Raw genomic sequence first — 13672 nt, forward strand, 5'->3', positions numbered from 1 at the left:
GGGTGGGAGCTGGCCACTGGTGGGGACAATTACAAACCCTATCTGACATGGTTAAAAATGGGATACATTTTAAACCTAATCTTCTCATGTGAACTGTTTAGATAACACATTTCAAGAAATTAGAGTAAACGACTTGGAGTATGCACAATACAAATAAGCCAATCATTTCTAGCAATAAAGCTAAAAAAATGTCTGTCATGGGAGCAGCTATAGGGTGTCTAAAAAGGAGTGGGTCTGGAATTGGAAAATTGGGGCTCCTAGGGCAGGTCTACAACTTCTGGAGGGTGGACAGCCGCTCAGAGGCATGTCGCTTAGTGGCGAAAGTGTGGGGTTCTGAAGGCACCCTGGATACCGGCTCTGTCACCAAAACCATTTAACCTTCCAGAAGACCATTTCCTTATATTTCCCATGGGTGGTGGGACAACATGATCATGGTGGGCCTCCTAGAGTATGACCCAACAGAATTTGTGGGCAAAACAGGAATGAAGAAAGCTCCCATTCATCCACTGAACAGGAAGGGTTCAGAGAGGTGGTGGCCGCACCTCTGTTTCTCCCTCTCCATCCTTTGGCGCCCACGAGCAGGGCCTCCCACATGCTCAGTCCCCCAGCCCACCCAACCCGCACAGTCTTTTGTCAATGAGCCATGAACAAACCATACACAGAGAGAAGCTTCTTTTTTTTTTTCCTTCAATTTAATTGAAGTTACTTAGAAAAATAATCAGGCTTGAATGGCTTTTCCTGGAGGAAGGTTCATGAACATTTCACGCTTTTGTTGGCAATGTGGAATTCAGCTTTCTTGAACAGTACAGTAGGAGACAGGGAGAGTTTTCTAAAACAAGCCCTCTACTGCATACAAAGATGTAAGAAAAAAAAAATCACACTCCACAAAGATGTTAAGTTATATGTGCATATATACGATACTGAGCATGCTCCTAGGAAAACAGTACGGGTAGCCACTTCTGTACCTGACAAAGAGCAGCAAACCGAAATTCGCCTGCGAACAACCAAGGGGCAAGTTGGTGATCGTAGGTCCTGTTGCCTGTTCGTAGGGTCCGGTCAGCTGATGAGAAAATGCTGGAAGAAACGCTGGTTGTTGCAAACTGGGGGAGCCATGAGGTCAGTCCTGCTGACATAGGAGGGGGCCTGGAAGGGATTCCAGTCCCTGGGACGGCACAGAACGGGGCAGCTCTGACTGTGTGTGTTGGTGTGTGTGGGGGAGGGGCAGTCTGCGAGGGAGATGGTCTGACACCATTCACCGGGGACAGAGTCCCTTGGGTTCTTGCCATGTTGGAACAGGGCCTGAGTAATCACTACCTCAGCAGTGGTCTAGAGCCCACCAGCTAAGGGGGCTAGTGCCTTGCGTTTTTGTTGTTTTTTCCCTGGGAATTTTTTTCCAGCAGGAATTAGCCCCTTGTGCCCCTACTCCTCTGCTGTCAGGAGGGCGGGACGCATCTGGTAGACAGGGAGGAAGGAAAGTCCCCCCTGAGACACCATAGGTCAACTCACTGCCTTTCTTCCCAGACCAGCTGGGAAGGCAAGGAAGGGGATGGGAAGGTCTAGAGAAGCTGCAGGAATTCAAACTCTGTGGCTAATATTCTAGAATTTTCCAACTGAAGGGATAGGTGAAGCAGGAATGTCCTTGCAAATACTACCCTAACTGGACCTGGTTTTGAAAACACAGCAGCACCTTTGAAAAGTGGCTTGGAGGTGGGATGCCGGCCTGTACTTTTCTCCAGCAAAGCATGCAATGGAAAGTGTTTTCGAACAGTTTTCTTTAAAAAACAAAACAAAACAAAAAACCAGAAACACAAGCTTTTGCTTCCCAGGCACATTTTTACCCATGGAGTCTTTTCCACCAAGGACACAGAATACTTTCTACATTCTGCCCAACAGTTGATTCAGTTTTGTTTTTTTTTTTTTTAAGGTTTTTATGCTATTAGAAAATAAAATGTGAACACAAAACACAAGGAGAAAGTCCCTCATTGCAGAACGACACTGATGCCTTGTCCCCTAAAGGACAGTCTTTCTCACTTGAGAGAAGATGGTAGGAAAGGCAGTACTCTGCTCACGGCCCGAGTGAGCTCATCCAACCCAACAAAGATGGTGGTGGGAACACAGAGCTTGGGAAATCTATGGGAAATCCCATTGGATAACCAAAAGCACATGGTGGAATTGAGGAAGCACTGTTCAAGGGCTGGGCTCCCTTTGCGTGCGTTGGGTAACCTAAGGCTTGAGGAGCGGGGGGGACCGTTCTGTGGCCTTATGTCCCCCTCTCCACCCCCCCTTCCTCTGTCCATACCACCCAAGACCATCCCCTGCTCCCTTTGGGAAGGATGGAATCATTGCCCAGGGTAGTATCCAGGATTAAAACCATTGCACTGAAATAAAAGTTTGATTCATCTGATAACGTACCTCTGTTGCTATAAACCAGATAGAGATGGATTGGTACTGTTTTATTGTTTTGTTCTGGAAAAAGGTCAGGGAGGTTGTTTTATCCTCGACAACCTCAGATATGCTAAATCGACCTAACCAAAGTATATTCTGTGGAACATCTCTGAGATCTGCAAAATAAGAGTATCCTGGTCACATAAGTTCAGGAAATGCTACCAACTCAATGCTTTGGGGGTTCATAATGCACAGCGTACATCCAAGGCTCTTAAAAGTCCTGCAGAAAGGAAATTGACTTAATTTTCTTTCCCAAGGATATTTGACCTCAAAATGCTTTTTTTTCTTTCTTTTTTCCTTTTCTTTTCTTTTTTCTTTCTTTCTTTTTTTGCATCACACTAACTTCACAACTCTTTGACTCTTTGTTCTATGGAGCACATATCAGGAAATGCTGGACAATGATTCATTAGCAGAAGCCTTATTTGTGAGGACAGTGTCCCCTGCCTAGAAACAGGGCCCAGACTCCCAACTCCAGGGACAGCGAGGCCTGTCACTCTATTCAGTAAAACACATGGCACACATCTCTGTCCATGGAGGGCACTGTCACTGTGCCCTTCACAAAGGGGAGAGAGCTTGGAAGAAGGTATACAACATTTTATAAAAAGCTTTGGCCACCCTCTTCAGTGCACACCTCACCCACATTCAATAAAGTCATATTCTCAGCGAGATGTGGCAGCTGTTGCTGGGCTGGCCGTGAGCTTTACAGTTTTAATAGTTTCTGTGAATAAATTATTCATTTTTGTTTGTTTAGAATATTCTCACCCCTTTGCTATATACTGCGTCAAAAACAAAACAAAAAGCAAAACTTACCCACGCCCCATCCCACCCCCCCCCCATTATTAGAACTATAATTCTTATTATATACAGGATCTGCTACCAACTCATTCACTAGTTGTAAGAGGGATGTGGCTCAAACGTCACCCGGGGCATTGAAATGGCTGGAAATGAGAAGCGTGTGCAGATGGTAATTAGCAAGGAACAGGAAGTGGAATGTTTCCGATCTTCCGGAGGAAAGGGGGCACAGATTACAGTCATGGAAGGCTGTCCTTGAGGCTCATGCATGGTGCTCGCCAAGGCGCTGATGGTCTCAGCTTCTGGAGGACTTGGGAGGGGTATGTGCGTGCATGTGTGTGTGTGTATAGGTGGTCTACCTCTGACCTTCACCAGGGGAGAAATGCCAGACCACTCCAGATCCCCAGTGTATGAGGTCTGCCTGCCGTAACCTCTCACTCTTGGACACAGCAAAGAGGAGAGAACACTTCTATGCTGAGGCGTGGGTGCTGGGCTGACAGCACAGGAAGAGGCACTTGGCGAATGAGTCCCTTCCCTCCCCCAAGGCAGACAGGACTAATCAGTCACAGCCCCGCTCCCTGCTGTGCCTGGCGAATCCATTCTGGTGCTTAAAGGCAGACACCACTAATCCATTGGAGTGGGCAACATGATGAGAAACGCTTTTGTCTTCTCTTGTGTTGGGCAATGAGCCTGGATTACTCACCACGTCAAGTGGCCTGTTCTAAGTGTGTGGTTTTCAAAGTTGGGCCAGAGAAAAACGCAAATTTGTCGGGTCACGGACCTTCCGGGGTTGTTCAAAATGGTCTAGACCTCATGTGAAGTCCATGACTATGAGAGGTTTGCTAATGGTTGAGCTGGAAACTGTGTCCACATAAAGCTTCTTGAGGGCCGAGACTATTGGTTTCATTCAATGCTCTACCTGCAGGGCCTACAATGAGGCCCCACACGTAGTAGTTGCTCAATAAATACTTGCTGACTATAAAGCAACAGCCACTTCACCAGCATAACTGGCACTGCCAGTTAAAAATTTCTGTAGAAAGGCCTATTCTATCAGACTACTAATTCTGGTGAAAAGGGGAAAAGAAAAAATAGCTACAATCAGCTCTTCTCCTTGGGTTAAAAAAAAAATCACTTTTTTTTTTTCTTAGCGCAAGGGACTCTTGGGTTGCTTGGAATCTGCTTGGAATCGGTCCCTCGCAAAGGTGCCTTTTTCTATTTATTTCTCACCGATTTCTGAGAAGGGTAGCACCGACAGACATCACGATGGTTGTTATCACACAGTGAACCCTATGAGCGCCTAGTGAGGAGAACATTCATGCCCCAGAACGAGCTGTAGCAAGTACAGAACAAAAACACACATTTCTTCTGCAAAGACATTAGAATATTGCTGCCACAGAAAGAAATCTCTACAGAGACCATGTTTAAATAACTATAAATAATATTAATTAGAATTTATGGGATGCACAATTCATGGAATTCACCAGAGCACAAGGAAACCTCTGAGACAGTGTTGTAAGTATTCACGTCTAAACACGAGGACACCCATCCTTTTCCCTTGCAAAGACAGCCGTCCTTCCCTACTAAGGATTTTAAATAATTCTCACCATGCCGCTCGCAGCATCATCCCCACAGAAATATTACTTTACAAAATAACCCAATATCCATAGAATTTCTTTCGACAAATAAAAAAAATCTTAAATTAAAAAGCACGATTCTCTCTCCCTCTCCCCCACCCCCTTCATTCCAATTTCAGGTAGCTGGGCACTGAGTAATTGAACATTAAAAAATCGAGTTTGTAGACTTCGTACAGCTGCGTCTGGTGCTCGGAGCTGATGTTCTGGAAGAACTCCGTGGTCATCTCGTCAGTAGTTCTCGTCGACTTGGCGTAGGTGGGGAACTTCAGGTAGCTGCCCACGCCCGCCAGCCGCAGGACGTAGTTGGAATCCTCCTCCAGCGTCTCGTACTTGCCCACGAGGTCGTAGTGGATGTGGCACGGGTGGCAGAGCGAGTGCACGGTCTGCCAGTGCTCGTTGAAGGGCTCCTCGCGCTGCGTGTGCGGGTCGATGAGATAAGCCACGAACTCCTCGAAGCGCACGTCGTCGCCGCGCCGCAGGGCCTCCTGCGTGGCGTTCTTGCGCTGGCGCCGGATGATCTTGGTGCCGTAGCGCTTGTGGAAGGACGTGTTGTACTTCTGCGTGAACTTGTTGCGGTAGGCCGACACCAGGCGCTCGAAGGGCTCGCGCACGAACAGGAACTTCATGTAGCTTTTCAAGCGGTGGTTGATCTCCGGGATGCTGTACTGGTTCAGGGTCTTGAGGTTGGCCGCCACGTGCGCCTCGTTGGCCGGGATCTCCATGGGGTCGCTGTACTTGCCCCGCCCGCTGAGCACCATCATGAGCCGCTTCCAGTTGGTGCACGCCACCTTGGGCACGTAGCAGTAGATGAGCTCGTGGTCCTCGTCCACCACCAGGTGCTTCAGGTCGTTGGGCGTCAGCACCCGCCGCTTGCGGCTCAGGGCGCTGTTGGCGCGACAGGTGTCCGTGACCTGATCGCGCCTCATCTGGTGTAGGACCGCGGTGTTCGAGAGCTCCAGCTGCAGAGGGGACACAAGAGGGACACGAGTTCAGTACCGGAGCGGGAGATGGGAACCTTGGGCCGCGTCCACAACCGCGACGGCCAGTACAGGGGGGTGGGGACCTGGGATAGATGGCCAACGACCTAGATGGCCCCGGCTTCCTTCCTAACTCTCCACCAGCTGCCTCGCCTCTTTGGGTTCTTTGTTCCACCATGTTTCCTTTGTGGAGCAATAGTCATGGTCAACTCTGTAGCTTAGGCATCACCCTCTACCAGCCTGGCATGTTCCGAGAGCTGCACGTAGGCTGTTTTCCTTCTCTCTGTACAACCACCTTGAAATGAGGCTGATTTAACAGCATCAAGGACCCACCACCATTTCCAGGCAGCCTTCCAGGCTACGCGCTGCGAGGCATCGGGGATGCGGTCATAAAAAATACAATGAGGTTACTGCTCTTGCAGAGCTGACAGCCTAGCTGGAGAGAAAGAGGGAACCGAGGCTCAGAGCGGTTAAGTCACTAGCTTGAGATCACACAGTGAGGGAGCAACCGACCCCGTATGCAAACCCAGGTCGGCCCTCCTGGCAACCAGGGCTGCCCACTTTGCACTCTACCCTGAGGTCCAGAACTCCCATCTTCTTGACTGAAGCATGGCAAGTCTGGCATTTGATTGATCTACATTAAAGTAGGCGGATCCAATCTCTCTACGAGGCCACGATGGTGAACATCAGTTGCTTTGTGTGTCTTCTGGTGCCTCTGCCTTGATGTTCCTCTGGGAACCCCCTTTCCTCCACTCCCAGTTCCTTTTCCCTCTCAAGCAGTTGTGTGGTGAGAATGGCAGCCTGGAGCTTGGGGACAGGGAAGGCTAGCCTGGGAAGGGAGGGTACAAAAAAAGAGGAGAAGAGAGACGGATGTACGTATTCCCAGTGATGTCACCTCAATACCTAGGTCCACACTTTGCTGAAACCAGACCCCTCAACTCTTAGGCTTTTGTTACGGTAGTCGGTACATCTGCTTTGGCACATAAAGCAGTGTGAGTCTGGATTTTGGAACTCAAATCAAGGGGACTGGCATTTACTACCTTCGAGCCTTTCTTCTTTGCCATATTCATCCATTGATGTATCCATTCAGACATCTGTCCAGACCTCACAGTGTATAGGGCACTCGGCTCAGCACCCATGGGAGAGAGAACATTTTCCTAAAGGGCTCACAGTCCAGGACGCATCAGACCAGAGAGCTGGCCGCCTCAGAAGGGCCCAAAGGGAAGACATCTGTGCTCCTCTAGATTCTAGGAACAAAAGTGTCTCCTCAAAGGCCATTCACTCCCCTGGGAGCCAGTGCTCCTAGGATGGGAAACAGAACACCACACAGCCCTGGTGTGCTGACAGCCCTAATGTTGTTGGCTTAACGCCATGCCTCTGTCTACCTTCCTGAATGCGCAGTGTGGCTCTTCTTTTATTTTTTTTTTAAAGATTTTTATTTGTTTATTTGACAGAGATCACAAGTAGGCAGAGAGGCAGGCAGAGAGAGACAGGAAGGGAAACAGACTCCCTGCTGAGCAGAGAGCCTGATGCGGGGCTCAATGGCAGGATCTTGGGATCATGACCTGAGCCGAAGGCAGAGGCTTTAACCCACTGAGCCACCCAGGGACCCTGTGGCTCTTCTTTTAAATATCAGAGAGATTGATATTAATTATGGTTAACACTATAGAGAAAATGGGCACCAGCACTAGGGAACAGCCAGTCTGGGGCTGCAGAGGACATGGTGTCTTGGTTGTCTTCCTGCCCCGAGAACACAGACCCCATCCGTGTACTTGTCTTTGAAGTCCTCCATAGTCTGCGCCAACCTACCTTTCCAGTCCCGTTTCTAGTCCTCCCCCATTGAGAACTAAAGGGAGCTCCAGAGAAATCAATGATTCACTCTTTTCCCTTTGTTTTTTAATGAAAAAAGTTTTTTTTTTTTAAAAGCCCATATAATTAACATACACTGGCATATTAGTTTCAGATACACAGTGTGTTGATTCAGTAATTCCGTACGTTACTCAGTACTCCTCAGTACTCCTGATCCCTCCCACCTGGCTCGCTCCCCCCCATGCCACCACCCGTCTGGTAACCACCAGTTCTCTATATTGAAGAGTATGTTTGCCTCTTTCTTTGTTTTGTTTCTGAAATCCCACATATGGGTGAAATCATATGGTTATTTGTCTTTCTCTGACTTCTTTCACTTAGCATCATACCCTCTAGATCCAGCCGTGTTGTTGCACATGGCAAGATTTTATCCTTGAAGAATTCCACTGTGTGTGTGTGTGTGTGTGTGTGTGTGTGTGTGTGTGTATCACATCATCTTTATCCATTCATCTATCTTCAGACACGTAGGCTGCTTTTACATCTTGGCTGTTGTAAACAATGCAGCAATAAACAGAGGGATGCATGTATCCTTTTGAACTAGTGTTCTCATATTCTTCGGGTAATGATGCGGTAGTGCAATTATTGGATCATATGGTAATTCTGTTTTTAATTTTTTGAGGAACTTCCATACAAAAGCGGCTGCACCACTTTGCATCCCCACCAACAGCGCACGAGGGTTCCTTTCTCTCCACATCCTCGCCAACACTTGTTTCTTGTGATTTTAGCGACTGACAGGTGTGAGGTGATACGTCGCTGTGGTTTTGATTTGCATTTCCCAGATGGTGAGTGATGTTGAGTGTCTTTTCAAGTGCCTGTTGGCCATCTGTTTGTCTTCTTTGGAGCACTGTCTGTTCATGTCTCCTGTCCTTTTTTAAGTGGATTATTTGGTTTCTGTGGTGGTGTTTTGTAGAAATTCTTCATGTATTTTGGATATTAACATTATCGGATATATCATTTGCAAATATCTCCTCCCATTCAGTAGGTTGTCTTTTCATTGTGTTGTTTCCTTTGTTTACAAAACTTTTCCTTTATTTCTTTTTTCTGTTATTGCTATAGTCCCCACAGTATACTTTTGCTTTGGTTGCCCTTCCCTTAGAGACAGAGGTAGAAAAAAAGTTGCTATGGCTAATGTCAGAGAAATTGCTGCCTGTGCTCTATTCTAGGATTTTTATGGTTTCAGGTCTCAGATGTAGGTCTTTAATCCATTTGAGTTTATTTTTGTGTATGGTGGGAGAAAGTGGCCCAGTTTCATTCTTCTGCATGTAGCTGTCCAGTTTTCCCAACACCATTTGTTGAAGAGACTGTCCTTCCCATTGCATATTCTGGCCTCCTTTGTCAGAGACTAGTTGAGCATATAATCATGGCTTTATTTCTGGGCTCTCTGTGTGTCTGTCTTTGTGCCAGCTTGGATTACTAGAGCTCTGTAGTATGTCTTGAAATCTGGGATTCTGAGGCCTCCAGTTTTATTCTTTTTCAAGATTGCTTCGGCTACTCAAGGTCTTTTGTGTTTCCATACATGCATTAAGATCTTTTGTTCTAGTTCTGTGCAAAATGCTGTTGGTATTTTGATAGGGATTGCATCAAATCTGTAGATTGCTTTGGGTAGTATGGACGTTAACAATATCTGTTCTAATCCATGGGCATAAAATACCTTTCCAGTTGTTGTCTTCAATTTCTTTCATCAGTGTTTTGTAGTTTTCAGAGGACAGGTCTTTTACTTCTTTGGGTACGTTTAATCCTAGGTATTTTATTCTTCTGGGTGCAACTGTAAGTGGGATTGTTGTCTTAATTTCTTTTTCTGCCATTTCATTATCGGTGTAGAGAAATGTAACAGATTTCTGTATATTGATTTTGTGTCCTAAAACTTTCTTGAATTAGTCTATTAGTTCCAGTAGGTTTCTGGTGGAGTCATAAGGGTTTTGTATATATAGTATCATGTCATCTGCAGAGAGTGAAAGGTTTACTACTTCTTTACTAATGTGGATGCCTTTTCTTTCTCTTGTCTGTTTACTGTGTGTGGTGAACACTTCCAGTACCATGTTGAGTAAAAGTGGTGAGAGTAGACCTCCCTGTCTTGTTCCTGATCTTAGGGACAGCTCTTAGCTTTTCACAATTGAGTATGATGTTAGCTGTGGGTTTGTCATATATGGCCCTTAATTATGTTCTAAACCTACTCTGACAAGGGTTTTTATCACGAATGGATGTTGTAATTTGTCAAGTGCTTTTTCTGCATTTATGGAAATGATTGTATATGGTTCTTATCCTTTCTATAACATTGATGTGATATATCATGTTGATTGATTTTCAAGTATTAATCCATCCTTGCATCGTAGGAATAAATCCCACTTGATTGTAGTGAATGATTCTTTTTTGTTGTGTTGTTGGATTTGGTTTGCTAGTATTTTGTTTTCAATTTTTTAAATCTATGTTCATCAGAGTTACTGCCCTGTAGTTCTCTCAAAAAAAAAAATTTTTTTTTTTTTTTGTGTCTTTATCTTGTCTTGGTTCAAAGAATCTCCTTTAACATTTCTTGGAAGGCTGGTTTAGTGGTGATGAATTCCTTTAACTTTTGTTTGGGAAACTATCTCTCCCTCTCTTGAGATGAGAACCTGGCTGGGTGGACTATTAATCATGCCACTCTCTTCTGGCCTGCAAAGTTTCTGCTGGAAAAAAAATATCAGCCTTAGGAGGTTTTCCTTCTCTGTAACTGCTTTCTTTTCTCTTGCTGCTTTTATTTTTTATTTTTATTTTTTAAGATTTTATTTATTTGTTTGTCAGAGAGAGAGAGAGCGAGAGAGCGAGCACAAGCAGGCAGATTGGCAGGCAGAGGTGGAGAGAGAAGCAGGCTCCCCACTGAGCAAGGAGTCCGATGCAGGACTCGATCCCAGACCCTGGGATCATGACCTGAGCTGAAGGCAGCAGCTTAACCCACTGAGCCACCCAGGCATCCCTCTCTTGCTGCTTTTAACATTCTCTCCTTTTCACTACTTTTTGCCATTTTTAAAAAAAGATTTTTATTTATTTATTTGACAGAGAGAAACACAGTAAGAGAGGAAACACAAGCAGAGGGAGTGGGAGAGGGAGAAGCAGGCTTCCCGCCGAGCAGGGAGCCTGATGTAGATCTCGATCCCAGGACCCTGGGACCATGACCCAAGCTGAAGGCAGACGCTTAATGACTGAGCCACTCAGCCCCCCATGCCCCTACTTTTTGCAATTTAAATTACTGTGTGTCTTGGTGTGAATCTCCTTGAGTTGATTTTGTTGGGGGGGGCGGGGTTGGTCTCTGTGTTTCTTGGATCTGGATATCTGTTTCCTTCCCCAGATTAGGAAAATTTTCAGCTACTATTTCTTCAGATAAGTTTCCTGACCCCCTTTCTTCCTCTTCTGAGATTCCTATAATGCAAATGTCATTATGCTGGATTGTGTCACTGAGTTCTCTTAATCCATTCTCACTTTCTATTCTTTTCTCTTTCTCCTGTTTAGCTTGACTGCTTTCCATTACTCTCCATTACCTTCCATTACTCATTGATTGCTGATCTGTTCTTCTGCTTCCTCTAGTCTATTGATTCCCTTTAGCCTATTTTCAATCTCAGTTATTGTGTTCTTCATCTCTGATTGGTTCTTTTTTATGTTTGCTCCTTGTTGAGGGTCTCACTGATGTCCTCCACTCTTCGCAAGTCAGGTAAGTATCTTTATGACCATGACTTTAACTTCTCTATCAGCCGTATGGCTGATTTCTGTATTGTTTGGCTCTCTTGCTGTGATTTTTGTCCTGTTCTTTCATGTGGGACACATTCCTCTGTCTCCTCATTTTGTTTTGCTCTCTGTGGCTCTTTCCATGGATTAGGAAAGTCTCCTGCTCTTGAGGGTGGTGGCCTCATGAAGAAGAGGTCCTGTCGTGCCCAGCAGTGAGATGGTCCCTGTTCAGCAGAACCTGGCACTTCAGGGGGGTCTGCTGTGTGCACCGCACATGTCTTACTGTTGTGGCTACCGCTTTTGCTCCCAGTGCATTCGTCTGCAGTGTCTCTCTTGACCTTTTGTGGGCAGGGTTTGGTCCTTATGGCGGCCAGTCTGGGGCTGCCTTGAGCTTGAGGAGGGTCAGCCTAGGCATTTGCCATAGTGGCAGTAGCACCAAACTGCAGGGACTCGCCTTGTGTTCCTTGAGAAGTGTTGGCTGATGGACAAGGCCTGTGGACCAGTGATGCCCCCAGCCCATTCCTGGGGCTGCAGTCAGGCTGGCATGTGTGGTCATCATCTCCTTTCCCCAGGGAAGGAGGAACTTCGGAACAATGTTGGTCCCTTTCGGGGCTGCTTGCACATGGCTAGGCTTGTGACACTACTTTGGATGGACTTCTGCTGGTGCTGGGTTGGATGGGACAGGCCGGCAGGAGAACGTGGGGCTAAGCACTGTGAGCAAGCCAGGGGGAGTGTGTTCTGGCTATGCTGGTTCCTGCAGGTGTCCACGCATCTAAGCCAAGGGGGCAGGGAGGGAAATAGTGCCCACCAGCTCTTTTGTTTTAGGAGAAGTCTCCTAAAGATCCCTGCCTCTCCAGCACACACTCTGAGATTAATAATCTAATACACTGCCTTCCTGAATACCCCAGGCTTTTTTTATTTTTATTTTTTATTTAAGCTGCTGGTCTATGCTATATCTCAGCAGGGTTGTCTCTTATATGTCTCTTTAAGGGAGTTGGGGGGGCTCAGTTTCCTATCACCCTCTGGCTCTCCCAGAGCTAAGCCTGCTAATTTTTAAAGTTCTAAGTGTTAAGCTCCACTGATTGTAAGAACTCCTGAAGTTAAGTCCCTCTGGTTTTTAAAGTCAAATGTTATTGGGTTTTATCTTCCCAGTGTAGGTCCCCTGTGCCTGGGAAGCCTGGTGTGGGGTCTGCTCCTCTCCCTTTTCTGTGGTGGTAGTGTCCTTCCTCCCACCGACAGTGTCCCAGCTCAGTTTGGTTCTTGTCCATATCTCCACCCTTCCCACCATTTTTGATGTGGCCTCTTCTCTACCTACAGCTGTGGAGAGTCTGTTCCTTCTTTTTCCTTTGGGCCCAACCATTTGCATTTAAGATTCTCACCCTTCCATTTTTGTGGGTATAAACCTGACAGTCCTTCAAGTTCCAATGACCCCTGCCAGATGAGTGGAGGAATCATTCTTTCCTCTGAAAACCCACTGCATTAAGCATCCTTTACCCCCTGCCCCCAACCGTCTAGTTCACGCTTGGTTTTCTCAAGATTGGTGGCCACTTGCTTCACGGAGACTCAGAGTCCCTCTCGAACCACTGTCCCACTCCAGGCTAGACTATAGGCGACCTGAGTCTTGAGAATGCAGAGGGATTAGTGAACACCACCCCACCCCCAACCACTTGGACAGCCAAGTCAATAAATCCATGAACCTGGGTATCACCCAACAGGCTAGCCCTGAGTTTCCAATGAAGCACAGTCTCTATAGTTCATCTAAAACATTCACAGGGCATCTGTGATGGGCCTAAATGAGGAGATTTGCTGAGTTTCCTGGAGACCTGAGGCATAACCTGTGGTCACCAGAGAAAGTCATAACACCCTGCAGTATAGCCCTGTATCCACCTCCCCCATGGTCCCGAGGACAGCGGTGGTCATCACACAGCACGAGACAACAACAGACAGTAGGAGGAGTTACTCTAAGGCTCTTTCAAAGGTTATTTTAATAGATCATCTCTAATCTTCCTGGTAATTCTCTGAGTTACATACTATCACACTGGAAATTTTCCACTCTCAAGAAAAGGAAGCAAACCAAGACAATGCTAACACAATGGAAATTACATGTGTGAAAAGTAAGGAGATTGTCGTGCTACTTTTAGCCTCACAAACTACTGGAAAGCACAAAGGAGTCGTTAGTGCTTTTCTAATAGTCCCCTATATTGGCACTCTTCCCAACAAGAAGTAGAGTTTACTTCTCCAAACCCTTGACTCCCCCTGGCT

At 46.4% G+C, this 13672-nt stretch overlaps 1 protein-coding gene across 3 annotated transcripts in view; it reads right to left on the reverse strand.

Moving 5' to 3' along the window:
* Positions 1-681: 681 nt before the first annotated feature.
* CHST11 (carbohydrate sulfotransferase 11) overlaps positions 682-13672 on the reverse strand; it is a 255773-nt gene continuing 242782 nt past the window's right edge. For all 3 annotated transcript variants that reach the window (XM_059402209.1, XM_059402208.1, XM_059402210.1), the window contains exon 3: positions 682-5830. In XM_059402209.1, coding sequence (XP_059258192.1) covers positions 4976-5830 — 855 coding nt within the window. In that variant the 3' untranslated portion in view covers positions 682-4975. The remainder of the gene's footprint in view (positions 5831-13672) is intronic.

This window comes from Mustela nigripes, chromosome 6, assembly GCF_022355385.1.
Source record: "Mustela nigripes isolate SB6536 chromosome 6, MUSNIG.SB6536, whole genome shotgun sequence".
NCBI classification, from domain to species: Eukaryota; Metazoa; Chordata; class Mammalia; order Carnivora; family Mustelidae; genus Mustela; species Mustela nigripes.